This window comes from Diadema antillarum, unplaced genomic scaffold (assembly GCF_040938485.1).
Source record: "Diadema antillarum isolate AM-2024a unplaced genomic scaffold, OU_Dant_1.0 scf00000120, whole genome shotgun sequence".
Taxonomy (NCBI): domain Eukaryota; kingdom Metazoa; phylum Echinodermata; class Echinoidea; order Diadematoida; family Diadematidae; genus Diadema; species Diadema antillarum.
Genome location: NW_027271009.1, coordinates 2187002 through 2214807, shown reverse-complemented (window position 1 = coordinate 2214807; position 27806 = coordinate 2187002). Strand labels below are relative to the sequence as shown.

At 37.3% G+C, this 27806-nt stretch overlaps 2 protein-coding genes across 2 annotated transcripts in view; both read left to right on the top strand.

The window, feature by feature from the left end:
* LOC139720091 (uncharacterized) overlaps positions 1-12230 on the top strand; it is a 48675-nt gene extending 36445 nt beyond the window's left edge. The window contains exons 19-24 of the mRNA XM_071631459.1: positions 4043-4176; positions 5588-5673; positions 6199-6325; positions 10051-10161; positions 11109-11157; positions 12169-12230. Coding sequence (XP_071487560.1) covers positions 4043-4176; positions 5588-5673; positions 6199-6325; positions 10051-10161; positions 11109-11157; positions 12169-12230 — 569 coding nt within the window. The remainder of the gene's footprint in view (positions 1-4042; positions 4177-5587; positions 5674-6198; positions 6326-10050; positions 10162-11108; positions 11158-12168) is intronic.
* Positions 12231-23296: 11066 nt separating this feature from the next.
* Positions 23297-24389, top strand: LOC139720090 (uncharacterized). The gene is made up of 2 exons (XM_071631458.1): positions 23297-23488; positions 24189-24389. The coding sequence occupies exons 1-2, from the start codon at positions 23297-23299 to the stop codon at positions 24387-24389; spliced, it is 393 nt and encodes a 130-aa protein (XP_071487559.1).
* Positions 24390-27806: the final 3417 nt, after the last annotated feature.

Genomic DNA, 27806 nt, shown 5'->3' with positions numbered 1-27806 from the left:
ATGAAAAAATGCCTTACAGTACTTCTACAGTATTGTCATCTAAACTCTACAACCACAACGTCCTTTAACCATTATCACCTTCGGACTGCTATAACGATAATTTCATTTTACCATTATTACTACTCCATTAATATAGCTATTGCTTTTACGACACTCTTTATCTGGCTTTCACAACTACCATCCATACTCCTACGACTGCTACTACACAGATTGTAATACCACCATTCCACCTTTGCTAGTGTCAACTACCACCAGTCCACCACCACTAGTCTAACTGCTTCCCCTCGCGGACGTCTGATCAACGGCGTAGCCAGGATTTCATCTTAGGGGGGGGCGGTTAGTCTGCGAGGGAGCGAAGCGACCGAACCCGAGCGAGCGGAGCGAGCGAGGGGGGGGGGGGGAGGGTGTGGGAGGGGGGTGTCCCCCTCGCACGGTAAGAACTTTTTGCATTTTGATGTTGTAAATGGTGCAATTTGATGCATGTTTTTGCGCGTTTTATCGACGTGAAACAATCCCACTTGTTTATGGTAGCAGTTTATTTTGATGTAGATTATTATTGAACAATTTGCATATAAAATGGTATAATTTAGATACACTTCTTGTATTGATTCTTTTCACTGAATATCATGAACGCGACTGAACCCGAGCGAGCGGAGCGAGCGAGAGGGTAGGAGAGGGTGTGGGAGGGGGGTGTCCCCCCTCCCACAGTAAGAACTTTTTGCATTTTGATGTTGTAAATGGTGCAATTTGATGCATGTTTTTGCGCGTTTTATCGACGTGAAACAGTCCCACTTGTTTATGGTAGCTGTTTATTTTGATGTAGATTATTATTGAACAATTTGCATATAAAATGGTATAATTTAGATACACTTCTTGTATTGATTCTTTTCATTGAATATCATGAACGCGACTGAACCCGAGCGAGCGGAGCGAGCGAGGGGGTAGGGGAGGGTGTGGGAGGGGGGTGTCCGACAGTAAGAACTTTTTGCATTTTGATGTTGTAAATGGTGCAATTTGATGCATGTTTTTGCGCGTTTTATCGACGTGAAACAGTCCCACTTGTTTATGGTAGCTGTTTATTTTGATGTAGATTATTATTGAACAATTGCCTATAAAATGGTATGATTTAGATACACTTCTTGTATTAATTCTTTTCACTGAATATCATGAACGCGACTGCACCCTAGCGAGCGGAGCGAGCGAGGGGGTAGGGGAGGGTGTGGGAAGGGGGTGTCCCCCCTCCCACAGTAAGAACTTTTTGCATTTTGATGTTGCAAATGGTGCAATTTGATGCATGTTTTTGCGCGTTTTATCGACGTGAAACAGTCCCACTTGTTTAAGGTAGCAGTATATTTCAGTGTAGATTACTATTGAACAATTTGCCTATAAATTGGTATAATCTAGATACACTTGTTGTATTAATTCTCTTCACTGAATATCATGAACGCGACTGAACCCGAGCGAGCGGAGCGAGCGAGGGGGGAGGGGAGGGTGTGGGAGGGGGGTGTCCCCTCTCCCACGGTAAGAACTTTTTGCATTTTGATGTTGTAAATGGTGCAATTTGATGCATGTTTTTGGCGCGTTTTATCGACGTGAAATATTCCCACTTGTTTAAGGTAGCAGTATATTTTAGTGTAGATTATTAATGAACAATTTGCCTATAAAATGGTATAATTTAGATACACTTCTTGTATTAATTCTTTTCACTGAATATCATGAACGCGACTGAACCCGAGCGAGCGGAGCGAGCGAGGGGGGAGGGGAGGGTTTGGGAGGGGGGTGTCCCCCCTCCCACAGTAAGAACTTTTTGCATTTTGACGTTGCAAATGGTGCAATTTGATGCATGTTTTTGCGCGTTTTATCGACGTGAAACAGTCCCACTTGTTTAAGGTAGCAGTATATTTTAGTGTAGATTATTATTGAACAATTTGCCTATAAAATGGTATAATTTAGATACACTTGTTGTATTAATTCTTTTCACTGAATATCATGAACGCGACTGAACCCGAGCGAGCGGAGCGAGCGAGGGGGGGAGGGGAGGGTGTGGGAGGGGGGTGTCCCCCATCCCACAGTAAGAACTTTTTGCATTTTGATGTTGCAAATGGTGCAATTTGATGCATGTTTTTGCGCGTTTTATCGACGTGAAACAGTCCCACTTGTTTAAGGTAGCAGTATATTTTAGTGTAGATTATCATTGAACAATTTGCCTATAAAATGGTATAATTCAAATACACTTCTTGTATTAATTCTTTTCACTGAATATTATGAACGCGACTGAACCCGAGCGAGCGGAGCGAGCGAGGGGGGTGTCCCCCCTCCCACGGCGAGAACTTTTTGCATTTTGATGTTGCAAATGGTGCAATTTGATGCATGTTTTTGCGTGTTTCATCGACGTGAAACAGTCCCACTTGTTTAAGGTAGCAGTATATTTTAGTGTAGATTATTATTGAACAATTTGCCTATAAAATGGTATAATTTAAATACACTAGTCTTCTTGTATTGATTCTTACACTGAATATCATGAACGCTGTCTGTTCAGCAATCAAACAGAAAAAGCATGCACACGAGGGTGTAGATATAGGGGCATATCCCCTCCCACACGAAGGTGATTTTGCGTTTTCAGACCTGAAATTCAGCGATCTGGTGCAAATTTTTGGTGCAATACTTCTTCATCGAAGTGTTAAAATCACAGAATTTAGCTCTTATTCCGCATGTGCACCATCTGTGCGTATGTATAAAGTCCAGTGAGGTATAGAGCTTAGGGGAAGGGGGATTCCCCTTCCCGCTCGCGGAGCTTTTGCGTTTTTAGAATTGAAATAAAGCGATCTGGGTATAGCCACAGTCTACTTCTTTGCATGGCGGGGGGGGGGGGGGGGGGGGCGAGCAGGGAGAAGGCGTGGGCGAGTGTTATCTCCACCCTTCCCTTCCGATGGAGCTTTTATCTTTTTAAGGTTGAAATTGAGATATCTTGTATACGCATATTTGATGGAATCAACATTTGATAAATCACCAAAAAAAAAAAAAAACTATTTTTTTTTTGGGGGGGGGGCTGAGGGAAGAAAGGGTCGATTAAAAGGGGAAATTCCCCTTAAGATACATGAGGGAACCTTCAGTTTTCGGAATATAAGTGATAAGTCTTGTGCACTCAGAATTATTCAGAATTTTTAAAAAATCTAAAAAGTGTACTTGGCTAGGGAAAGAGGCACAGAGGGGGAGGGTTTGGGAGGGGGATACCCCCTCCCAAGCACGAGAGATTTTGCATATTTTGAATTGAAATTCAACGATCTGGTGCACACTTTGAGTGAAATATTAAAAAAAAATATCTTATTTGATGAAAGGTTGCAAAGGAGACCCGCTTCATGTGCATGCATACAGTATACACGCATTTTTTTTTCCGCCTCCCAAATCCCCGGTCCAAATCTTAGGGGGGGGGGGGGGGGCGACCGCCCCCATCGCCCCCCCCCCCCCCCCCCCCCGGCTACGCCAGTGCGTCTGATACTCTGTATGTTGCCATTACAACTACTTGAGCTTATATGGTACTATTTTGTGCTCCGACTTTTTAGTTACAGTGGATCTTATACTTCTACCACTATCTGTCTGTATCCTTTAGGTAAGCAAGAAAAAAAGTGTTCCTTATGTGATAAAGAATAACTGTATTCATCACATCCGTTCTCTGGCGGGTCTCTGATTAGTAAACTCTGTCACTCCTATCAGCCACCTGTTCATATACAGTGCTGCCTGTGGTTTGAGATGGCGGTCCTGAGAACAATGAAGAAGGTTAAAGTAATGATTCTATATTCTCTGCAATCAATTTTATGATGACTCGAAAAAAGAGGGAAACCGCGAAAATTAGTACAACACCATTTCATAATGCTGTACATCTCCAAATCATAAAGAAAAATAACGGGTGTAGGAGAGAGAACAAACAATGAGCATGAAATACATGTGAGAAGTTCGATCACGCACTGTTCATATCTTCCGTCTATTTTTGATGTAAAAATATTTCTTCACATTAAATTTCATATGGATGTTTGTATCGCAGGGTTTCCAGTCCTTATCGTCATGATCACAGCTGTGACAAACATTAATTTCTATGGGACATCTTATGCCTGCTGGTTGTCGAGAGAACGGGGTGCCATATGGGCCTTCGCTGGACCCGTGGTCATCGTCATAGTGGTAACACCATAATCTTCTCATTGTTTGTTGATTGGGGCAATAAATAAACAAATGAATAAATGAATACATGCATACATGAGTAAATACATAAATACATAAATACATAAAGAAAGAAAGAAAGAAAGAAAGAAAGAAATGAATAAATAAATATATATATATATATATATATATATATATATATATATATAAATATACATGCATACATAAAGAAAGAATATTTAGAGAAAGAAAAAAAAAAGAAAGAGACAAGAGCAACGCTAAATTATAAGATTGCGTTTTAATCAATTATTTTTGTTTTCTCTAATCTGTCTCTTGATAAGATGCTCATTGTTCTCCTTCTTTTGGCACATACCGAATGAGTCGTCACTACTGAGAAAACTGCAAAAAGACTGGTTTTGTTATCATTCTCAAAAACTAAAGACGAAAGGTAATAATGATTGAACTACCTAACATTCATGGTCTCGCCGTGATATAATAGTAGATCAAAATAATCACAAAGATATTCATATTAAGAATAAATAAGTGTCAAGTGGAGAAAATTGCAGACACATAGGCCCGAATTCACGAAGGTGGTACAAATGAAACCATGGTTTAAATTATGGACAAAAACCATGGAGCGCCAAGTGTCGCATGGAATATTTCGTTACGAAATCAGTCATTTCGTCGATGAAATGATTATTTTGTAACGAAATGACAACATTTTGTAGCTAAATGAACATTTCGTCCACGAAATTATGATTTCGTTAACGAAACGGTCATTTTGACGACGAAATGGTTTTTATCCATGGTTTAAACCATGGTTTCATTTGTACCACTTTCGTGAATTCGGGCCATTTAGTGCACGGAGAGTACATAATCATTTCCCTGACCAAGAAACTTCCCTCCATTTAGATGTTAATCGGAAGATCAATATCCCTTTTTTTAATTAAGAAGCAGTACAGATGCTCAGTGTATGCCGTTGCAGAAGAAACTTTTGACGCAATCACTTGGCAATTGATTCGTCTGTGATACCTCAATTTATGTCACCACACCACTCGTTGTCGTCTTTTTCTTATTCAGTTCAATTTAATCTGGTTTGTCAAAAATACTGCCACAGTAGCCGACATGCTGAATTTACAAGTTAAAAACATGTACAGCATAGAAAGAAAAACAAAAAAGTTCCAGTATAATTAAATATTAAGAACGGAGGTAATACAACTTTGACAAATACATTGAGCAATATCTATATCATGATTAGATCCGAGTACATGTACCCGTAAATCAAATAATCAATAAAAGAATATTATTGTTAGATATTGTGTGAGGTTTATCCTACCGAATCAAAAACATTATACCTTTAATGGAAAAAAATAAATCTGTGGAAGATTTTGTTTTTTTCACTTCCACCTTCCACAAATCGTTTCCTCTCTAGGCAAACGTGATCATACTCGTCATAGTCCTGCAGAAGTTCCTCTCCATCAAATCTATGAGCGACAAATCAAAGTTTGAGCAAGTGAAGTAAGTCACGTCAAATCAATATAAGTTTTATATAGTGTACATGGATGTATGTACGTATAAATACATTTATTAATTTCATAGATACACATTATATATACAAACGCATGTCTCAAGTATATAAATAAATGTGAATATATCCATATGTATATAATAGTGACAATGATACTGCTGCTGCTGATAATAATAATGATAATGATAATGATAATAATGATAATAATAATGATGATGATAATAATGATGATAATTATAATAATAGTACTGATAAAGATGATGATAATAATAATGGGAAGTCAATACTGTCTTGTACTACCAGAAGTGAAGACGAAATGGTACATAATTGAAATATAGCAAGAGTATAGCCGCCTGCCTACAGGTAGTGTTTGTAAGACAAAACTTTGTAGTGAAAGTGGTATTTAGTAATTGTAGCGAGGACAGGATTACAGACATGCACACATTTTCAACTGTTCAAACGGGGTTTTTATTTTGCTTTGCTTTGCTTTGTTTTGTTTTGGGTTTTTGATACAGAAAATCCACTCGCGCAGTTGTGGTTTTGCTCCCCTTGCTGGGAATCACGTGGATGCTGGGTTTCCTAGCAACAAGCTCCTCCACCATCTTTTTTCAGTACGCATTCGCTATTCTCAATTCCCTCCAGGTATGTCATTCCAAGGAGCTTCCTTGGTCATTCCCTCGCTCCAAGTATATCATGTATTTAACTCTGTGAGTACCATCGGCAACTTGTTTTTACGCAATGCTCGGGGGAGTCTGAGATGGCGGGACCCTGAAAGTGTTATTGCGTTTCGGAGAGAGTTAATTATTGAGATTTCACCGTCGTCTACATTCGTGAACCAGAAATGAACTGATTGTTGTAATCGCGGGAAGATCTGTAAAGCGTATAGTTGTAGAATCAACAATTATCAACGCTAATTCGTATGGCAGGACTGTTCACGACAAACACTGATCATGACAAAGATCTTTGTAACCGATCCACACTCAAATGCACATGATATGATAATAATAATAATGATAATGATAGTGGTCTCTTATTAAGCGCTAAAGTCCATCAATAATGATGCTCATGGCGCTCTTAATATATAAAATAGCAAATGAAATACAAACAAAAACAAGATGCTTACTATACATAACGAAATCAATCTCAGAACATGAGATAAACCCTTCATGTACAAATTATACAGTAACTTATACAGTGTATAAAACGACTCAAATTATAACAATCACGTTCATTTACGATTGGGAATTAAACAGATGTGTTTTAAGGAGTTGCTTAAAGGAATTGGTTGAGGAAGCCTGACGAAGTCTGTTGATATTATAGCAAAAGCTTTCTTAAAAGACTTGCCTGACAAAGTGGGCTACATATTTTATCTATTTATTTATTTATTTATTTATTTATTTATTTATTTATTTATTTATTTATTTATTTCTAATCTTTTTTCAGGGTAGTCCATTCACCAATAAATAGTGGTCTTCCATGGAGCCCTGAATAATATTGATGAACATACATTAAATAGCAAAACGTATATACAGAAGATGACATATACAGTGTAGATACACATCAGCATACTGTACATTGCAAAGTAACATAAAAAAGTACATGCCACAGCAAGAGTTCACCAGAATGCCGAAATAATAATTAAAACGCTATTATACAGGAATGATAAAGCCCAGAATGAATATCGTGTGTTACTTACAAATAGCAACTTTGCTTAAACAATCTCTTAAATGAATATATGGAAGAAGCTGATCTAATTGAATGATCTATATAGCAAGTTCCATTCAAGTACAGAGGATACGATTGGGCTGCACTTGTGACAATCAGAGCGAAATCTTGGCACACGTAGATTTCCACTGTCTGTTAGCCTTGTATGATGTTCATGTACATCACTAGGCTTAACTAAGTGCACCTGAAGGTACGAAGGTGCTAAGTTATGGACGCATTTATATATCATCATAACGCAGCTGAAATCAAAACGTTTGTCTAGTGTCATCCATTTAAGACTTTTGAATAAATCAGACGACGGTGTGTCAAATGTTTTGTCCAAAATTATTCGTGCTGCCCTCTTTTGAATTTTTTTATAGCTTAGTCGCATGGGATTGAAATCTGTTTGACCAAACAACAGAACAGTAATCAAATTGTGGTAACACTAGACTATTATAAAGTAATTTTAGGGATTGTTGGGGCAAAAAGGCCTTCGCTCTCTTTATCATGCAGACACTTTTTTGGGTACGTTTACATACATTTTCGATTTGTTTAAACCATTTCAGTTCTTCATCTATTAAAACGCCTAAACATTTAGTGAACTGAACTCTTTTTAATCCGACTACCATCTAATGAAATACTGAATTTTTCAATTTTCCCGAGATTAGCACGGGAGCCGATAATCATGACAGAAGTTTTGTCAGTGTTAAGGACGAGACGATTTTTCTTAATCCACCCCATTACTTTGTTTAGTGCAACAGTTATCTTTTCTTCTAAAACTGTTGCGTCATTAGCACTGACAGTGAGGGTCGTATCGTCAGCGTACATATCTATAACACCTTCTGAAGTACACTCGGGTAGACTGTTGACATAAATTGAAAATAAAAGGGGACCAAGAATTGACCCTTGAGGTACACCCAATTTAATAGTTGAAGGGTGGGACTTGGCTCCTTTGAATTGCGTCACTTGCTGTCTGTCACTTAAATAGGATTTGAACCAATCTGAACCAATCTACAGTCGTCTTGCTACACCCTATACACTTTAATTTATGTAAAAGTAGGTGATGATCTACAGTGTCAAATGCCTTCCGAAGATCTATGAAGGCAACTCCAGAAATTTGATTATTATCTATATTCAAAGACCACTGATTCGCAAGTTTTGCAAGAGCAGTTGATGTGGAATGAAATGGTCTAAAACCAGATTGATTAGGGTGTAGTAGATCATTCACATTCATGAATTCGCTCAGTTGTTGATGTACGGTCCTTTCGATAATTTTACTCACTGATGGTAAGATTGAGATGGGGCGGTAGTTATTCAACGAAGAAATATCTCCTCCTTTAAATATTGGTACTACCCGAGCCTTTTTCCATTTACGTGGAACAACTCCCGTAGACAGGGATTTGTTAATGATATCGCAAAGAGATTCTGCAATAACATTCTTTGTCATCTTCAAAAGTTTGCAGCCGATGTGATCTTCTCCGGTTGCTTTATCTATGCCAAGAAGCGCGATCTGTCTCAATACAAAATATCTCGTTATCATACTTAAGTTAAATTGAGAATGAGATGGAACAAAGCCTTTGTCCTCATCTAGTATCACTCGAGAAGTATTCCTCTGCAGATCTTTTGTAATTTTAGTAGCATTAGATATGAAAAAATTGTTGAATGCTTCAGCAATACTTGCGTTGTCCGATACTTCTGCATCATCAATCTTTATAGTATTGGGAGAAATGGGTGATGATTTAGGCGTAAGTTCCCTCAAGCTCTTCCACATTTTCTTACTGTTGTTACGATTTTGTAAAATTTGGTCAGTGTTATACTGCTTTTTTCTTATTCTCATGAGATGAGTAACTTTGTTTTTTAGATATTTATAGGTATTCCAAAGATCATCACTGTTGTTAGTTTTAGCAGCTTTGAGAACTTTATCACGTTCCGTCATGAGCTTAACAACCTCATCAGATATCCATGGACATGCATGTTTTCTTAACCGCTTTTTGCGCAAAGGTATATGCTTGTTGATAACATTATTGAAAAGAGTCAACCACATATCCCACGCATCATCAACGTCGTCTATATTTTTTATGACCTGCCACGGAGCACTTCTCAAATCACTATAAAATTCCTCCTCATTAAGATTTTTGAATGAGCAAAATTCCGCACATTCAGATTTTTGATGGATCTTTGCACTGAAATAGCATATACCAAATAATGATCACTAATGCTAGTCTCAAATATTCCCCATTCACTGTAAAGTTCTTTGTCTGACACAAATATCAAATCAATTAAAGTAGAAGTAGTATTTGTAACTCTTGTGGCAGTATCAATTAACTGACTTAGTCCGTACATATTTGTATAAAACATAACTTTTTCGGCATTCACATCATGTTGGTGTGGCATATAATTACAATTGGAATCATATGACGATCATGCATTAGGTTCACCGTTTTTATTTTTAAATCCTGAAAATTCGAGTGTTTGTTCGTTTATTCGTTTCCTCAAAATGGTATATGAAAAGCAAAACGTAGTGAAAGTAACTAGTTTGAAAATTACTGATATCGCAAGCATGTTTATCTTTCCTCATGTTCCTGATGGAGGTGAGTCTCATGATTTCTTCCTCGTGTTGAATTTTACTTTTTGCTACTGGTACTGTTTTCAACAATCAACAGGGTGTATTCATCTGCGCGTTCCACTGCTTTTGGAATGATGACGTCATGAAGATAGTGAAGCTGAAGTACAAACGATCCAAGGAACATTTCGATGCCATCACAAGCCAGTCGGTAAATCTCTACGTCCAAAGATAGACCCTCTTCTGGCGATCAAGAATACACTGATGCTGCCATTTATCGGCAATGCATAACCAAATCGAATTCAAAATCATCCATATGCAAGCAGAAACTGAAATTTAGGCGGTTTTTTTTTTTCTTTTTTTTTTGATAATTAGTTCGATTGTCCCTGGTAAAACAACAGATTATCATACAGGAAATCGACTGCTGTCTCTCCACTCGTCCAATAATGAACCACGTACTGTCTCTCTATACGCATTTAGGTGGAGGAGGGTAACAGAAAAGCAAAATGGGCAAAATCAGATATGAAGAGAGCAGTTAATTGGTGATAGAAAGCCCATCACGTCAAAACACGCAACCAGTTACAAGCATGTCTTGATTTCCTGCAGTTTATTTAAAACGATTTGCAGATTAAAAGCCTCGACACACCGAGCACAGTTACGGCAATGGTCCAGGGTTTTCTTGTCTTGTATTTGTTTTTGTTTTTGTTTTAGTTTTGATTGTGTCAAAATTAAGAGCAACAAAATCACCAGTTGAAGATTTATTTAGTAGTAAAATTATTAAAGGGGAAGTGATACTGTAACAGAACCAGATATGGTTCCTTTTGTCTCACCATAGCAAAAAGTCGGACCGTTGCCGTTACCGTGTTCGGTGTACCGAACACGGTACTACCGATTAACCTGTCTTGAATTTGAATTTTATTTGTGCATAAAAAATCAATAAATTGAACTTTAAATGTGTAAATCAATAAGGTATAAAATAATATAAAACCTCGTGTGTGACTGTACTTCTACATCATTATACAGACCACTATTCCGAACTAACTCAGTGCACTGTACGTTCTATTGACATGATTAACACAATCACAACACAATTCCTCTTGTATTATTTCATCAACACACTATGTGATATGATTGTTGCCATATTTATTTTTAACGCAGGGCTCAAGTTTTGCGCGTCCGGGCTCGTCGAACTCAAAAGTAGGACCAGGTGAGTGACGACAGAAATTTTTGTGCTTACTGTGTATTCTGCGAGCTCCCGATTATATTCTTCATCTTTAGCTCCTTTTGTCTCGATCCCTCTCTCTATAGCTCTATATATTTTGTCAGTTTTTTTGTCTCTCTTAAATCATATGTTTATATATCAGTATACATTTACATATAAGTTCATGAACGTGTATGCATCTACGTACGTGCCCCTCTCCTGTTACTCACTCTCAAAATACAGTCTCTACAATACTATCCGTCTCACTTTACTAGTAATTCCTTCGCTATTATCACGTACCATTATAGTTTCCTATTCGGCACTGTTCGTGTTGTCAATATCATCGTCGGTGATTGAAATTTTCCTCGCGTTATATTCCTTCATTCGGGATTCATTGATCATTGATATTGCTGCTGGTGGAGGCTTTAAATGGTTCCTAAACTTTATGTGAGTGTATGCGTGTGTGTGTGCGGGGGGGGGGGGGGTGTGCTTGTGTGTGAAATCTAATTCGTGACAGTTCCACATGTCGCGCGCAACTTCAATATTTGCCCGCAGTATTTATTTCAAATATGATACTGGGAAAAATTATTCCGAAGACAACAGTGTTTTTTAGTCGTCTTGGTACTCAGTGACAGAAAAAGAATTATGTTTATAAAATGATAGAATAAAAAAAAAAAACACTTGGGCATAAATATATAATAAAATGAGAACACCTTATTTGGATATAGCAAACACTACACAATTGTGTGTATATTATGGTGAAATTATGAATGGTAGATAGCAGAATGATATAGAGTTCAGAGTTACGTTATTCTATCTGAAATAATAACATCAATAATAATAACAAGTAATAATAACAATAACGGAGTAATTATGATGATGATAATGATATTAGTGATTTCAGAATGTTATGGAAAGATATCCATACATTATTTTTCACACTATGTCGTGGTGCTCAAAGAGGTCTTTGAACAAATGATTTATGCTGACCATTCTCTATCGTCATCCCCAATACAGCTCCACGACGGGAAGCCTTTAGCGAGTCTTCACCCTCCACCATCGCCACGATGTCTTCGTGATCGGCGTCGGATCAAAGGAGGAACGAACTCGAGTGCGACAAGAAATGCAAGACAAACGAAGTGCATGTGACTCTTGCGAAAGAATGTGTGGTTCATATTATAGGATGAGAGTTACATACAAACTTACGGGAAATACTAGCCACACTACGGCTGTAGAAAAAAAAAAATCAAGAGCGCATTACAGACCATATCATTATCATTATCATGTCGCTGTGCGCCCTACTAGAAGAATACACACGAGGTAGGTTTACTACAGGATTACAATGCTGACATCATATTTCATAATAATGAAAACGAACAGGGGCGGTGTGATAAGCCTAAAAAATAACTGAAAATGGCAATCACAGCATACAGTTTTTCCTCTAATGATAAAAAGAAATTGAATCCAAATCGCTTGTAGCTAACCTCTTACAGGATTACTTGCTAAGTTTCGAGTAAAAATTTTCCCCAAGAACAAATATCTATGAATGTCTAAACAAACCCACATAGAGGTAAAAACGCAGTAGTAATAAGTATATTACGTAAAAGGTAGGTCAGCAGCAGACTCGATCTCTTTTCAAATATACAGGGTTGTGCGTAACTATTGTGGTGGGCCATCAATGTGAAAAGATTATTGGTAATATAAAAGATACTGGACATTCGCTCAGACGGTAAACAATGAAGTATTTAACAATGTGTTTATTCTACAGAATTACGTTCCTTAAGTACATTTCATCGGTACAACTGTATCCAATTTGCTTTGCGTTCCGTGCATGTACAGCAACATAAAATTCTATAAACCTCTCATTATAAAGTATCATTCTGAAATACCTGAAAGTTCTGAAGCTACTGCAATATGAATACATATGCAATTCTCACCACCATCGATCTTTCATTCTTAACTAGTGTACGCAACAAAGATTAATGAAAATGCTTTGATTTTGATTTACTAGTATATGCCCATAATCGTGGTTTGAGGGCAGATAAAACGTGCAATATATACTATATAAAATATGCAGTGCGTATTGACTTTTGCATAATTTGTTGTTACTATACTTTTGTACTTGGTTTGTAAATAAAGAACTACAGTTTATGTTTCTTGGTTTATCATTCAGCAACTATAATACGCGAACCTTTGCAACTTTTTGCCAGATTTTCGTCATTTCAGTGCAAAATATGCTATTTAATTTGTTTATAATAAAACAAAAAGCTAATTTAGTGATGATGTATGTCTGACGATGGGATACTTGGAAGGCGATGATCGCAACCGCTTTTTTTTTCTTTTTTTTTCAAAATGGTGGCGAGTAACGTGACTATATGATCATGATGAGTGTTTCGTGAAAATCTTGAACTCTGAACATGAAATCTTGAACATTAAACATTCCATTGACCTTTTCATTCGCCTCTGATATCAATTAAGCAGCCCAAATTTCCTTTGGTTGATTTTACTCTAGCTATTGAGACCAAATTAAGTTGCATCCTCCGCAGGAAAAGGACAGGCATCGCATTAAAGAAAATGAATGGTTTGATATACCAGTCCACCATATTCGAGGGTTATTCCCGTTTACATGTCAATCAGGTCTATCGAGTCATGACAGTATTTGGCAGTTGAATAGTTTTGATAATGATACTTGTCTTTTGATGATAGTACTTGGATTATTTCGTCATCATTATGCAACTAATATCGTGTCATTCATTTCGTGTCTTTTACATGCATTATCATCATTGAGTGGAAGTAGCAGTATCAGTAGAACACAAAATTAGTGAACATTTGAGGAAAATCGGACAATCCATTCAAAAGTTATGATTTTTTTTTTTAAAATATCGGTGTTCCCTGAATAAGAAGACTACTAGACTAGACTACCTTTTTTCATGAAAAGTACATACAGCAGTATTTCATCGATATGTTACTGAATAAATGTTAAGGGTAATATCATTCCCCCTGATTTCTGAAGAAAAGAGGTAAGTCAAGTGCTCTTTCTTTATGCTAGAAAAGAGAAAACATGTTGAATTTTCTTTATTTTTTGAAGCGAAGTATGTAGTCTCCTCGTCCAGTGATGACGGCACCGACACTTTAAAATTCATAACTTTTAATGGATTGTCCGATTTTCCTCAAACTTTCACTGATGCATTTTGTCTACTAAGCCTCATTCATATTTTGGCTTGGTTTCGTCACATGTATTTTTCGGACGTGGTGGTGCGGGAATTTTCCCATTATTACGATTCATGTATTTGATGCGACTTCAGGTACATTTTGAAAGTCTGAATGAAGACGAAGGTAATGCCCGTTTGCATAGTTTGGGAAAGATTTTTGAATTCCTTGGACTGTATTATCACTTTTTATGCCTCCGCCACGAAGTGGTGCCGGAGACATTATGTTTTCGGGTTGTCCGTCCGTCCGTACGTCCGTACGTCCGTCCGCTTTCGTTTACGCGATAACTTGAGTAATATTTACTGGAATCTTACCAAACTTGGTCCAAGTATAAAGTATGATGGGGCAATTATTTAATTAGATTTTGGGTGAAATCGACTGAAGGTCAAAGGTCAAAGGTCAAGGTCAAATCATGAAATTGTATCCATTTGCGCGATAACTCAAGACTGGATGGAGCAAATTTCACCAAACTTTATTGGAGGATGATGTATGATGGGACAATTACTTGATTAGTTTTTCAGTGAAATTGGACAGAGGTCAAAGGTCAAAGATCAAGGTCAAATCCTAAAATTTATCTGTTTACGTGATAACTCAAAACTGGATGAAGCAGCTTTCACCAAACTTGGTCCAAGGATGATGTATGATGGGACAACTAGTTGAGTAGATTTTAGTGATATTGGCAAGAGGTCAAAGGTCAAAAGGTCAAGGTCAAATGCTACAAATGTTGCAACTTCCCCCATATCTATGCAATGCCCAAAGGTATTTTCTTGACACTTGGTGTGGACATGTACTACTGCGTAAAGATTCTCCAGAGAGAATTTCATGTCATAAGGTCAAAGGTCAAAAGGTCAAAGGTTAGGTGAAAGAAAATGTTGCAATATCACTTTTCTCACAAATTGTTCAATGAATCTTCGTGGAACTTGGTACATACGCATGTACTGACTGGCAGGGATTATCTAGGGAATTTAGGGGTCATGGGTCAATAGTCAGGGGTCAGAGGTCAAGGTCAACTCCTAACAATTTTACTATTTCCCTCATATACTAGTCTATCAATGCTTGCATTATTAGTTTCAAAACTTAATACATGCATTACCTAATTGAGATTCTCCGGGAAATTTCCAGCCAGAAGGTCAAAGGTCGAAGGTTAAGGGTCAAAGGCCAGGTTTCAATGCCCCCCCCCCCCAAAAAAAAAAAAAAAAAAATCTATTTCGTACCATCATTACACTCTTTCTTCATACCTTGGAAATTACTCAATGCATAAACTTATAAAAAGGTCCGTCAGAATTCAAGTGAAAATTCTCATTTCCCCAAATATGTGTACCTGCACTCTTCGAAAATTATAGCAAACCCAGTTCAAGACATTTCTGACAAACCTGTCATTTCAATATTTTGCCAGTTATGTGAAACTGTCATAGATCACACATTGTGAAGACATTGTAGTATACGCCTATTGGGAAAATCATGCATTATGGCGGAGGCATCAGTCGCCATAGCGACATTTCTAGTTTCCTTTCTCTTTTTTTTGTGCTGCTGGTTTTCACTTTTTTGTTGCTGATCTGAAACTTTCTTTTTGCTGCTTTTCATGCAGTGATTGGAAGGGAAGAAGTACATATACATGTATGGGATAAAAAAAAAAACAAACGTCTAAAAGCAATCTTGTTGAAATTCAGAGACATGCATGTATGTATATAATATGTAAGAAAATTGTGCCTGGTATGTGTAGTAGGTAAATCATCTCACACAGCTTTTGACAGTATATGGATATTATCATAGAATAAATGGAATCATGTATTTCACTAGTTTTGTTATTTCATTATTATGTATTTATTATGTGTATAGACCTATGAATATCTACACTGTATATCTGTATATATATATATATATATATATATATATATATATAATATTCACATAGTGTTATGGTCAAGTTGACTGGGTGGCACATTGAAGATCCTCATCAAATGAATCCATATCACTTTTGGATTGCGTAACTGTATGGATAGATTGATTCCACTAACACTGGCTGTTCAGTCTAATCAACACTCCCGTGTCCTTTTCTGAGGATCAATGCAACTGTTATATCAACGCTCTGATCATAACGGAGCCTTCAATGAATGAAAAACTGGGTCTAATCTTATGCCATGAATCACACATTACTTAATACTCGTAGAGAGTTGGTCAAGTTGTAAATTTGAAAAAAAAAATGGAATTAATAAGTTCAATAAATCTGTCAAGGATGAGTATTCTTGCAAGATGTATTGAAAGTATTAATTTCATTAAATGCCATACTCTTCTATGTCAAAAAGATAACGTAGTCTGTTGCAACTGATTCATTAATTTGAATAAACCTAAGTTTATCATAACTGTATACCATTTAGACAAACAATGAAATACTGAAATAAATAACAAAAGCACACTGCAATGAGTACAATGAGAAGACACAATTAAACCAGTGAAGAGCATTCTGTCAAAAGTTTTTTTTTATTCATACAGCTTGGTATCTGTTGTAAACAATCATTGCATGTTGATACAATATAAAACTCTGTCCATGAACTTGTGCCTGTATTTTGAGTTGAGTCTTACCACTTTTTAACCCATGCCAACGACAAATAAGCACATATTTGACACAGAGTGATTCCTGGCATGGTTATTGTCTTGAACACTTTTTGGAACATTTTCCAATTTCTTCAATATTATAGTGGAGCAAGTAAGTGCTACATCCCACAGAAGAAAAACTTCGTTGTCACAACTTTCAATGGGATGAATTCAAAGCCCCAAAATTTGAATTGAGATGAAAATTTTGCATTTTGAAGTTGCAGCAGTCCTTTCAGAACTGGCAGATAATTTAGTTGCAAACCCTCACTACACATCAGCATTGTTGAAGACAGGCATTTATGTATACACAGGCTTCTAAACGATGTCATGTTATGTTGATTGTATTTTTATACAAGTTACACAGCTGAACCCAGTTTGAAAAAAAAAAAAGATTTACATCTTTCAAAGCACATTTTCTCTTCTTTTTTTTAAACATGTTGAGCAACTTGAAAGTCATTCAACTCCATGAAAATGTGGCAAGATTGTATTCTTTAAATGGACTTTCAATTACACTGTATACCAATATACCGTTTCAGTGAAGTGCCTCTCAGCAATTTGGTTATGATCTTCTCTTTGTCATAATGCTGACACAGACATCTTAAGTGAACATGGACAAAAATGAACATGCAATATCTCTGCAATATCAAAACACTGCACTTTGTTTGAGAAACTTGTATAGAATCTGTATTTGACATATAATAGCATTGACTAATGTGAACATTAGGCCTATGCAAGCTTGAAGGTTTTTTTGACATACAAATGCATACATGTTGATCTGTGTTGATTCATGATACCATCAACATTATTTTTGCAGTGAAATGAATATTTAGAAACAATCCATATATTTTTTCAAATCCAATTTGTACTCTTTTCTTTTTCTATTTTTCTTTAGATCACTTGGATATGCCCACAAAAAAGCCTTCCAAACCAAGATTCAGGTTGTGATCTCATCTGTCAATCATCGCTAAAAGTACTGATATGTTTTACAAAAGACACTGGAATGCACCTTCCCCTCGACCCAGCATAACTTGCATGTTTCTGTGCTATTAATGTGACTAACAAAAGACATGGCAAGGGAACATGCAAGTTATGCTCAGTCTTGGGGAGGGTGCATCCCAACGTATTTTGCCAATCATAATAGTACTTAACATTGATTGACATAAAACCTTTAAAATTAGAATCAGACTCCACATTGCTCCATGACAATGATACTTGATAAAAAAACAAGTGCAAAAGGAGACAAATGTAAGAATAACATTGAGAATGGCTCAACAAAAAACAACAATAAACTTGTAGCTTAGAAATAAGCAATTACAATGACCAATTATAAAGACCAATCTTCACTAATGTTTTATATTTGACCCAACCGTTATCTGTCGTCATCTGTGAGCAGGAATTCTTGTATTTCTTCCTTCATTTGTGACCTAGAAACATGAAGAAAAATAGCAAAAATAAGAAAAGGACTTACACTCTGTTTCACATCAAAGTCCTGACATTTTCATTTGCTGATTATCAGTTATTATTGTAGGGAAACATCCTTCACCAAAGACTCATTACTTTTGATAATGTTGCATAAAAAAAAAAAAATCTTCAACAAGGGTGTGAATGCATCATAACATAACTGTAAATATCGAAGTGACATTTACTAACGGAACACCAAACAGGTGACGAATGGAAATTGAAGAAAAAAAGACAACAACACTCTCAAATAAATAGAAGCAACTTGTATAAGAGCACACCTGCACTGAACCCCAGTTTGTTTTTAATTTGTATTTCCATTCAGAGGCTGCACAGCCCTTTCAGTAAAACACTCATTTTCAAACAGGTCCATATCAGAAATACAATGATGTACAAGGTAAAACAACGCTATTCAAATTACACAAAATAACCATCAACAAGAAAACAGAACAAATACAAAATACTACACATAATACTATACATTTATACATGTTGACAGCAAAAGTATTCAGGAAAAAAATCATCCTGGGTTATGACAACCGCAAAAAGCACACATTTCAAGACAAAACCTAAACAAATCATATCTTATCATACTCTCTCTAAAAATACACATTTTATCAGTAGCAAAGATAACCTATATTATATAGAGCATTTCAAAAGAACATTGTGGAGTTTGCATGCATATTCGCTTGGCAAGATATTCAGGCACAATATAATGAATACATTTAAGCAAACCTTCATTCTTTTCCATCTGCTTTGTAAAGGCTCAATTTCTGATTGATTGCATAATTCATTGCTTGGTACAGACATATCAATATTTCCAATAATTCCAACTATGTTTTTTCTGTGAAATCAACAGCACATTCAGAACATTTTAAAAATCTATCTTTTTCTATTTTCATGAAAAGTCATGCAAATGATAGAAGAGACATTGTTCTACAACACCTAAAAAGTCAAAATAGTACACAATCAAGGCAACTCTGTGGGAGGTGGCCAAATACACAGTAGTAGCAGGTTTAAATACCAATGTGGAAACATTATATTCCATGGATAAACATGTCTTCAAAAAGTTGCTCTGACCATATAACAAGGATGCTTTTATTTTCAAGAAATAGAAAGTAATCTATAAAAGATACAACGTTCGGCAATATATATGTATAGTAAACATGGTGCACATTCAAAGACAACCTCAAGGGAGATGCAAACATTCACCCCTATCCTCATGGCCCATAAACATAAATTTTACTTAAATACATACTCTATAGCTCTAAGCATTCATGTCGTTAAGAAGTCATTCCAGCCATACACCAAAGACACTTTTGTCTTCATGAAAAGTAATGGAAATGATGGAGGTGACATTGCTTTGCTTTAGAATATCTATATAATGAAAAGGGTACACATTCAAAGGCAACCTTGTGGGAAGTGCCTAAAGTTGCCCGATCCCCCCCCCCCCCCCCAACACACACACGCGCATAAATGGCAATACATGTATCTATGTAGAAATCAAGAATATAATTATTGTAGAACTTATAATTGAATGCATTTCTATGTTCCATGGTTACAAGCCTTCAAAAAGTTGTACAAGCCATACTGCAAAGACACTTCTGCCTTTATAAGTTGTCATGGAAATGACTTTAAGGAGAGACAATGCTCTACAATATCTGCATACAGTAGCCAAAAGGGTGCACATTCAATGGCAACCCCTTCAGGTAGTACCCAAACGGAAGAAATAAAATGAAATTGACAGTTCACTATTGTCTACTCTCAACAAAATTACAGCCTGAAGCAAAGGTGACAGGCAATGGCTCAACCGCTGAATGAATCGACAAAGGGCAATAAGATGCTCGAACAAGACTTGTCACCACAAGAGATAACGTAACAACAAAGGGTGGTGACAATGAGGTCACAAATCCCAAGCAATCGTGTTGGGTTAAAGGGATAGTACAGTTTTGGTGGAGGTGAGAATTGGGCTTTTAGCTTTTTGCGAGATACCAAAAAAACACTTATGAAATAGTACAGAGCATACCATTTTAAATGGAATTCAAAGTTTACTTGATGGAAATCGGGTTTGGAATGACGGAAACATCCAAAAACAAGGTAAAACAAAGCAATCGTGTGAAAGTGTGGGTCCCACACTTTATTAGAATCGCTCTTTTTGGATATCTCAGTTATTTCAAAACCAATTTTCATCAAATAAACGTTGAATTCCTCATAAATTACATGCTCTTTCATATTTTATAAGAGGTTTTTCATTATCTCACCAAAAAATGTTAGAAATCTGAAGTTGGGTCTCAACCGAAACTGTACGATCCCTTTAACGCCGGAAGCCAAATAAGAAAGTATCAAGAACTTGAAGTCCTCATGATTGATCATGCAAACAATGAGGTACATAGTTGTAAAGGAAACGTGTGCATCCGCATGACATATATTCCAGTCATACATGTACTATGAATGCTTTGGAGGTTACTACAAGATATTGGCTAGAGATGAAGCACATGCAGCCATGGCAGACTTCAAAGAGAAATGAAATGCTGTTCCGGGATAAAAAAGATCTCCAAATTCGGAACAAAGGAAAATAAGACAGAATTTGACTGCCACATAACAGAGTGGATGGAAAATGCTACTCTTCACCAGTTGACCACTGATCCACGTAGAAAGGACAGTGATGAGTGTTATATCTCCCTTACTCTCGGCCTCAGTTGAAAATAAACTTCATATATCACAGGACTTTATTTTTATTACTTTATTACTTTCACAGAATAAGGAATATATTCTGCTAAGTTTTGACAAATACAAGTTGCCGTTACAACACATGCACTGAATAAGGGTACGTTCATCACCCCATATCACCCTCAGACAAACTGGTTAGAAAGAGTGAACAGAAACAGGAAGTCTAAGCTTCAGGCATCATTGTGGTGTCCAGGGATCATCTTGCATGGGACATACATCGAGCAGAATTCAGCTTCATGTTGAACACCTTTACACGACACTGTAGGTGTGGAGCCAGCACTCCTTATTATTGGCAGGAGGTTAATACACCACTATCAAACAAGCTCAAAAGCGATGCAGTATAAGGTGTGAGCAAACCCACAACCAGGCAAGACAAAGGAGCAAACTACATCATGAATAGCGACTAAGTAAAGTGCAAATAAAAGAGGAAGATATTGTGCGTATTCGGTGTATCCCATTTCAGATATTAGGAAATGCTTTACTGCAAAGTTAGCCCCTCGTCGGTCAGAAACACATCTCTTGAGCAAACTATTCACTGTACAGTAAACTTTGAAGTTATCAGGACAAAAACTTGACATGCATTTATCATGCAGATCAACTGAAGATTGTCAAGATAAATGATACAGCCTGATGGAAAGGGGAAACAAAAGACAATTCAGGAATTATGAAAAATGAAAAATTGAAATTTTGATGCTAAATGAGAGGATAAATTTAGCTGTAGGAATAGCCTCATCAAAAGGAAAAAAGGCAGAAGAAGAAACTTTAAAGGGAACAATGGACCCAGGAGTCTCGCTTTCACCCAAGAATCGCACGTTCACCTTCCATGCATTCTTGCAAACTCTCACCTTAGAATATTGGAAACTTGGGCGGGGGGCAGCTTTGAGAGCTGGGAGCATGGCGCCCATTTGCCTATTTCATCACACTGGTAAGAACACCTGCCAAGTACGCTGTACTTTAATAGAAAGTTGGACTATGCAGTTTGAAAAAAAAAGACTTAAAGCTCTATCATTTCTAAAATTAGAGAAGATTATCATTGAATATTCCTTGATTTAGGATTGGGCTCCCTGGAGCCCCGAAGGGGAGCATGGTGCCCAGTTGAACACATTGAGATCCTATCCCCCTATGAATGCTACTTGCCAAGTTTAATGGAAATCCATTATGTCTTTTTTCCAAGAATATGATGAAAATGTATAATCTAGGCCCGCATTTGGATCCCTCCACCCCACCCCCCACAATTCCAAGGGGGGGGGGGGGGACATCAATGTTATGTCCTTTAAAATTATTAATAACATATATTTGGGGGTGCTGGGGTAAACTCAGACATCATCACTATCCAACTTCTTCCTTATTTAGAGCTATGATAAAAATATCACCGATTTCTTATCATTTTCTTTAAATTTCCGGCACTTTAGATATAACTTTCTCTGATGAATCATATAATGGATATATCACGTTTTGCAATGATACTCTTCATGTTTAACTACAGTGTATTCACAAAAGCACACACATAGATCCTATGTGCTTACACACAAACACAGATTATTACATGATATGTTTGCATACTGTCTAGCCCATAATTACTGTTTGTCCCACTTCACCCCAACCAATGTCCCACTTATGATCCTGCTGAAATTCACACTTACATGCATTTTTATACCAATGTAATAAAGTTTCATCTGTAAGAATTTGAAAACCAAAACCACATAAATTCATTAATTGAAGATTAGGATAACTATACCATTACAAATACAGATCCTATGCACTAGTTTGTGTAAGATCGATGAAATGTATGCTCAGGAAGCGTAAAAAGGCGGGTTATAATTGCAAATTCATATCAATAGGTGCTCATTCTACATCATGTGGTAGGACTGTTAGGCCTGTCTTTTTGTATCCATCTAGGGTACTGATATGAAAACTTGTTAACTTACTTCAAGTAATTAAGCACATCAGTTATTTTTTCTAATAATCTTATATAAAACAGAGAAATCACAGGATTGATGTTTGTTAAGAAATACTGTAGACATCTGAAGGTCCAAAATTTAATCCACTCGCTCAATGATGCTTATCTTTCATTATCAAAGCATTTGTTTGTTGTTGTTTTCTTTTTCCTCAGGAAGAAATTTCCAAAATGACAAGACGAGAGATAGACGAAATGCTACTGAAAACAGCTGAAAGACGACCAGGCCTCATCCTTGACCTGATGCACAACCCTCTACCAGAAGAGCAGTCGTCATCTCATGATTTGCCATGGTGCACACATGGCAACAGTCACGAGACGCCTTCTGATGCAGAACGTCTTTGTTGTGGTGCCAGGTCACGGAAGGAATGCCTCAGCAGACATGGGGTAAGAGACTTGTGTTCTCAGTGCCATTAAGAAACTCAAAAACTTAAAACTGGTGAAAGACGACCAGGCCTTATCTTTGACCTGATGCACAACCCTCCACCAGAAGAGCAGCCGTCATCTCATGACGTGCCATGATGCAAACGTGGCAACTGTCACGAGATGCCTTCTGACGCAGAACGCCTTTGTTGTGGTGCCAGGTCAGGGAAGGAATGCCTCAGCAGACACGGGTAAGAGACTTCTGTGTTCTCAGTGTCATTATTCGCAGTACATGGAGATCTTCATCATTATGCCTATATTTACATGAATTGAATATGGAGGTCCAATTGATATTATCAAAATACATTATTAACATTAATGCAGCTGTAATTGCATTGCTATTAAAGATCAACAGGATTGTCCAAAAAGGAATAATATGCTTTTAAGACACATCTGAACTTAATTATTGACAATTTTTAGGTAACTTATGACATCACCATTACTGATTAGTTTTTATGTTAGCTAAAGGTGAAAATACAAAAGAATTATTTAGTTTTTGATTTTTTGTAATAAATATGAGTCTCAACAATGAACTCATGAGATGTTTTATGTTGACAATTTTTTGATATAAAAAGAATAGAAAACTAGAACAATGAATGTATGATTCAATGAAAGATATCGTTTTCATGGATTCACTCGGAGAAATTTGAATTTTTTGTCGCAGATTTTCGTCCTGCTGATAGATGAGGCGGTGCTTAATATGATGCAGCGTGCAATGTGGAAGGATGCATTTAACATCGAGGCTGAGCCACAAGAACCAGGTGATGAAGAGAAGAGCATACGATACGCTGCCTACAGAAGTTTTATCTTCTGGCAACACGGACGTTTGGGACAGGGTTGCAGGAGGATAATCCCTAGCTGCTGAGTCACAGCAATACATGACAAGTAGATTTTCTTCCTGCTAATAGATGAGGCGGTACTTATGATTCAGCGTGCAATGTGGAAAGATGCATTTAACATCGAGGATGAGCCACAAGAACCAAGTGATGAAGAGAAGAGCATGCGACACGCTGCCTACAGAAGCTTTATCTTCTGGCGACACGGACGTTTGGGACAGGGTAACATGAGGATTATCCCTAGCTGCTGCGTCACAGCAATAGGTGACAAGTACCCAAGTCCTAAGAGAAACTACACTGGATATGTTCCGGACAGATGGGTGTAACATGACATACTTGGGATATTCTTGAAAGCACCAACTATGAGGGCCTGAGGAAAGAGAGTGCTGCCTGACAGAAGAAATGGCAATTCAAGTTGGCATTCAACATGAATAGGGAGCAAGCTGCATCCATTGATGGAGACAGCACTTTCTAGACACCCTGGAGAAGCCATGCATGCTGTAGTTTTCATGTTTGGAGGCTGCACTACCAGATGGGAAGCAAACTCTCAGTTTGCATTTCACTGGTACAAATGTAATTTGGGGATGGTGCATTACACCCATGCACTGTGATGGATACAATCTAGATCCAAGGGAAGGGACATTGGTCTGCATGTCCACAGTGTGACTGTCACATGGGCAGAACAATTCATAATGCCTGTTACAGTAAAGGTATATGGATTTTCATTTCCATTTTCTGTAGCGTGTCTTCCTGAAGAATCCCAAGAACTAGTAGACCTGGCATTGCCAGTTACTGTTACATTTCAAGCAGCCAAAAATGCTGGCTTCTGTGTGGTACGTTCAAGAAATGCATAGACTGTTTCCAAGGTGCTCCATCCTGTTGAACCTGGTATCCAATTGTAAAATGTCTCCAAATGTCTAGTAAGTTTTGAAGAACTTAAAAGTTGTCCTTGTGAATAGACATAACAATTTACCTAGAAGTGATATTGTAAGAAGATATGACTTCCCCTAAGACAAAGTCACAGTCGCACACATCAGGGTCTGGATTGCCTTTGAACATGCAAAAGATCTAAAGGTTCCCCCCACCCCCATTCTCTCAGAGTCAAAGCTTACCCCTACAAAAATAAGACAAAAGAATTACAAGCTTTTAATTTCTTCGTTAAAACTACCAGTGCTGCACTTCAATATTTAGTCAAATTTGATGGATTCAGCAAGGAATTTATGAGGGATTAGTATCTTTTTTAATCACATCAATCATATCAACTGTTGGTTTAACCTGATGTCAAGAAGGCATCTAAACATAATTTTAAGTAGGGAAGTAGCATCTCTGGGTCCTAAGGGTGTGTGGGAGCCTGCTAAGACAGGAGCTATTCTCTCCACAGCATATCAATCCTCTGTCTCCAGTCAGAACTGCTTGATAAGGGCCAAGAGATGCATCTCTTCCACCTTCACGACTAACACAAGATTGTCTGAAGAATCTCTTCCCCTCAATCAGGAAATACGAATCCAGTAGCAACAGCGCTTGAGTTCAAACAAGCTCTGAAAATAATCACAGTTGCTGTTGCACAGTATCTCTGCCTTTCCGTAGGCAACTACCAACAAGATGATTGTATTTAAGTATCTGCCAGAATTTCTCAGTTAACCAACAAAACATTCTGACATGGACGAGCAGCCTTCTGAATCAACTGACATTCCACTGCAAAAACTTTCTCAATCAAATCTATACCAGTACTGCTTCCATCACATTGCAGGCTACTGCATTAACAAGGTAATCAAGAAGAAGGGATGCTCAGAATGCATCACTGCTGTGGAGGTGTTTCAATACAGATGGTGATGGCTTTTAATAGAAAAATCTAAAACCTGGACCGGTATTCAAATCCATATGTACATTACGCATTTTGTTCAGATTTTTACTTGGCTAAGCACAAACTAAAATTGTATTTAAACATCAAGATAAAATCTTGCTTAAATATTTTCTCTCTGTTCATTTTGGTTGAACAGTCGACCAATTTCAAGGAAGACAGGGACTGTGAAGCTCACAAAATGGCCTCTTAAAGGTTGCAACGCTCTTGTGCAGAGAATTGATACACATCTATGCAATCAACACAACCTTTCAAGAGGATCTGCAGAGATGAAGAGCCACATAGCAGCAGCAGCAGCCTCCCCAACTAAATCTGGAGGTTCAATTTTCAAGCATTTGTTATTCATGTCACAAGAAAGTCAGCTGTTACGTGTACTAAAACTGTTGCCATCACTAATCATAGTACATTATATCTTTTAGCCTGCAGCCACCTTCCAATGAATTGGAATGACGTATTTGATTGAATTATAACATAGTTTCCCAGCATTTCATGCCCTTCAATCAGAAACTATGTACTAGTACTGCTTTCTTGCCAACAGAATCCATTTTGAGAGAAGGTTCTGTTTATTTTCTATTTATTATCTAATCAAGACAAAAAAGAAATAACGAGTCCTTACAAGGAAATTATCAAGTGAGTGAAAGATTAGTTATCATAATGAAAACATATAATATATATGTATATATATTGTAGCGAAATTGATCAATTCCGCTGTATGGCTTGTATACAATAAGCTGGGTATTGATTTTTCACTATCGATTGTATTAAGATGTAATCGATTTTGCTGGTAGTAACGTTGCTATAGGCAAGGTCCAAAAGTCACGGTTTTGGTCAGTTTTACGGTTATTATGTAAGATAAGGGCATTAGGGGGGTAAGATGATTTAAGATTCAGAGAGAGGTAATAGATACCAGTAATTTGAGACCAAATTTGTAGGGTTTTGATTAGAATCGCTCCCCCAAATTGGTGTTTCAGTGGTGGAAATATTGACTGACTATGCTAACAATTATTGAGTAAAAATATAATCCGACAATTAAGATTTGGTTTCGATGTCGAGTTAGGACGGATAAGGTAGGCACGTCTAGTACGTGTTGAGTTGGATCGAGCTGTCGGAGCTCGAGCTGTGTACAAACAGTTCTGGTAAAGGCGATGGTCAGGATAGTGTGTTCCTGATTGCTAGCTAGTCTGGATCTGTGTAGTGTACATAGCGGTCGAGTTGGGACAGATAAGGCCAGGACGGGACTGAAAGTTCTGGACTTGGAAGTAACAGGACCGGGTCGGCGCGGTGAACTGTGTACATGTATTACGGAAACGAGTTGGAATGTTGTTTGTGCAGAAGTATTCGCGAATTAAATACTAACTGTTGAAAGTTATACCAAGGAGTGACTGGAAGAGTAATCTTTCCTACCAAAGAATCCTGAGCGAGTGCAGGTGAGTGGACCTTGGTGGTGGCCGGTGGTAAAGATATTGGTAGATGTAATTTAGTAGATAATGTGCGAAGCTGGTATGATGGACTGTTGATGGAGAACTAGTAGATAACTGGTAGAAATGAATTGGTACCAAGAATTAAATGGTATCTTGGGCCGTAT